At 37.5% G+C, this 3714-nt stretch overlaps 1 protein-coding gene across 1 annotated transcript in view; it reads right to left on the bottom strand.

Moving 5' to 3' along the window:
- Positions 1-2293: 2293 nt before the first annotated feature.
- The window catches only part of LOC101497165 (uncharacterized), a 6497-nt gene continuing 5076 nt past the window's right edge, over positions 2294-3714 (bottom strand). The window contains exon 4 of the mRNA XM_073365396.1: positions 2294-2421. Within this exon, the coding sequence (XP_073221497.1) occupies positions 2294-2421 (128 nt within the window). The remainder of the gene's footprint in view (positions 2422-3714) is intronic.

Genomic DNA, 3714 nt, shown 5'->3' with positions numbered 1-3714 from the left:
CGTATGAAGCTGCCTCTACCCACTTGGTAAAGTAATCAATTGCCACCAAGATGAAGCGATGTCCATTTGATGATTTCGGTTCGATCATTCCGATGACGTCTATGCCCCACATTGAGAATGGCCAGGGCGCTGAAAGGGTGTTCAGGGGCACTGGTGGGGCGTGGATATTATCAGCATATATTTGACATTTATAACATTTCTTTACATAATTATAACAATCTTTTTCTAGGGTGAGCCAATAATATCCGGCCCGAAGAATCTTTCTAGACATGGCGTGTCCATTCATATGGATCCCATAAGAGCCATCGTGGATATCTTGTAGAATTTCCTTCGCCTCATTAACATCAACACATCTGAGGAGTACCATATCGTGATTCCTCTTATACAAAATATTTTCGTTCACAAAAAAGCTCGCGGATAACCGTCTCAAAGTTCTTTTCTCATTCTCCGATATTCCGGGAGGATATTCTCTATTTATAAGATAATGTTTGATGTCGTGATACCACGGTTTTCCGTCAGTTTCTTCTTCCATGACATGGCAGTAGGCTGGATAATCTCGACTCTCCATTTTAATTGATGGGATTTCATCGTTTCGATTTATTTGGAACATAGATGATAAAGTAGCCAAAGCATCAGCCAATTGATTGTCTTCTCGAGGGACATGGTGAAACGTGATTTTGTCAAATTCTAAAGACAATTCTTTTATGTAGGTAAAATAAGGTATTAACTTCTTATCTCGAGTTTCCCATTCTTGGTTAAGCTGATTAATGACTAGGGCTGAATCTCCATATACTCCTAGACCTTTTGCTTTTGATTCCAAAGCCGCCAAAACTCCCATGGCGCAAGCTTCATATTCTGCCATATTATTGGTACAATCAAAACACAATCGCGCCGTGATAGGTATGAACTTCTTTTTTGGAGATATTAAAACAACCCCAATCCCATGCCCCATTATGTTTGAGGTCCCGTCGAACAACAAGGTCCATTTTCCATCATCATATTCTTCAGACAAAACCATGATACTTTCGTCTGGGAATTCACATTGCATTGATTTATAATCATCAACAGGTGGATTAGCTAGATAATCTGCTAAGGCACTCCCTTTGATGGCTTTCTGGGTAACATATGTAATATCATATTCTGATAACATCACCTGCCATCGAGCAATTGGCCCTGTGAGAGCGGGATTTTCAAAAATGTACTTGATTGGATCCATTTTGGATATCAAATAAGTTGTATGGCAAAGCATGTATTGCCTCAAGCGATGAGCCGCCCAGGCTAAGGCACAACAAGTACGTTCTAACATTGTATATCTTGTTTCAACATCTGTAAATTTTTTACTTAGATAATAAATGGCATGCTCCTTTTTTCCTGTTTCATCATGTTGCCCCAGTACGCATCCCATGGCCCCGTCGAGGACTGTAAGATACATAATCAAGGGTCGGCCCAGAACTGGTGGGGCTAGAATTGGAGGATTTTGCAAATACTGTCGGATTTTTTCAAATGCATTTTGACATTCTTGGTTCCACACAACTGTTTGATTTTTCCGTAAAAGTTTAAATATCGGTTCACAAGTAGCAGTTAGTTGTGATATAAATCTTGAAATATAATTTAGTCTCCCAAGAAAACCGCGAACTTCTTTTTCTGTACTCGGGGGAGGCATTTCTGCAATGGCTCGAATCTTATCGGGATCAACCTCTATTCCTCTCTGACTAACCACAAATCCCAATACTTTGCCTGATCTCACCCCAAAAGTGCATTTGGAGGGGTTGAGCTTTAGCTTAAACTTTCTAAGTCTTTTGAAGAGTTTCTTTAGATCAATAATATGTTCTTCTTCTGCTTGTGACTTAGCGATCATGTCGTCTACATAAACTTCGACCTCTTTAAGTATCATGTCATGGAATAGGGTTACCATAACTCTTTGGTAGGTCGCTCCAGCGTTCTTCAGACCAAAAGGCATTACTTGTAACAAAATGTTCCCCAAGGAGTGATGAAAGTCGTTTTTTCCATATCTTCAGCTGCCATCTTAATTTGATTATACCCAGAGAAACCATCCATAAAAGAGAAGAGTGAATGGCGAGCCGTATTATCAACCAAAATATCGATGTGAGGTAACGGGAAATCATCTTTAGGACTAGCTTTATTAAGGTCCCTATAATCGACACACATTCGTACTTTGCCATCCTTTTTTGGCACTGGTACAATATTGGATATCCATTGGGGATAATTTGCCACAGGGAGGAATCCTGCGTCAAATTGTTTTTGTATTTCTTCCCTGATTTTTAATGACATATCAGGCTTCATTCGCCTTAATTATAGTATCCAATCCAGGCATATCCTGATTTGACCAGGCAAAAACATCTTTGTATTCATGTAAGAGTTGGATTAGTTTGTGATATACTTCTTTCTTTAAGATGGTGCCTGTAAGACCCATAATTTTAAAGTACACTTTATGCATTTTTATGTATTTTGGGATTTTGGCTCGAAGGCTTTTTAGCCAAAGTAATAACATTTTGGAGTTTATATGATCAAAAATTTACCTTGATGCCGATTAGAATTACTCGTCGATAAATAAATTAAATTAACTGCGGTGAGTCTTTTACGAAGAGTTTAATGCGTTACGGGTGAAATGGGAATTTAACAAATATCTAGATATTTTGAGATATTTGTTAAAAATAATTAATATATATATATGTTTGTTTGGAGAGAATAGAAAGAAAGGAAATTAGAAGGAATGAAAAGGAAAAGAAAAGGTTATATAAAGGAAAGAAGGAAAAAGGAAGAAAGGAAAAACAAAGGAAAGAAAGAGAAAGGAAGGAAAATCAGATTTTCCATCTTCCTCCCCCTGCAAAGTATTGGAAAAACAACATTGTATCCATCCTAAATATAATGAAACATCTTAAGGTCTTAGTAACAGTAATAATGCTTTTAGAATTACATTGGAATTGCATTAAATATCATAGGTGACTTGACTACTTTCCAATTCCTGATTTCTGCCCCTACTGATTTCTTAACTTCACTCTCCCTCGTTGATTCGAAAACGAAGAAAAACGGTATTAGGGATTCAAACACAAACCTCTCCGTTTCATCTAGATCTAAGCTTCGTTTCGCGAAGAGTTAGAAGGGAAAGTTGCTCACTACCACGCTACGGTGCTAGGGGACCAACTTGGAGGCGACGTTGCGAGCGGAGATTTTACCGGATTTACTCACGGTGCCGTAATCGCACGTTAGAGCTAACGCGAAGGTAAGGGCTCCTTCCAAACTTTTAGTTTGCATCTAGGGCCTTATCTGTGGTTGTGTGGAAACGAATTGTGTTAGAATTGGAGTATTGTTTTGGGAAAAATGATTTTACCTCATGTATGTAAGATTTTGAATAAATGAAATTTATTATGTTGATTTGTGTTCATCGTATTTGGCATGTTCATACTTGATGTTTGTTGATTGATGTGTTTTGGTGTGAATTATGAATTGAATGTGAGAATTTGTTTGAGTTTGTTTTGTGTAGAATTTGAAAACCATTAAGTTAAATGAGTATTAAGAATGGGGAATCTCTTAATGTCTTGTTTACTTAATGTGTGTTTGTTTGTGAAAAATCGTTTAAGTTAACTGGGCGTTAAGAATGGGGAATCTCTTAATGTCTCGGTTACTTAATATTTGTTTTTGAAAATCGTTTAAGTTAACTGGGCGTTAAGAATAGGGAATCTCTTAATGTCT

Source organism: Cicer arietinum, chromosome 2 (genome assembly GCF_000331145.2).
Source record: "Cicer arietinum cultivar CDC Frontier isolate Library 1 chromosome 2, Cicar.CDCFrontier_v2.0, whole genome shotgun sequence".
In the NCBI taxonomy this organism is placed as follows: domain Eukaryota; kingdom Viridiplantae; phylum Streptophyta; class Magnoliopsida; order Fabales; family Fabaceae; genus Cicer; species Cicer arietinum.
The sequence above is the reverse complement of the archived record's forward strand: the minus strand, read 5'-3'. Positions and strand labels throughout refer to the sequence as shown.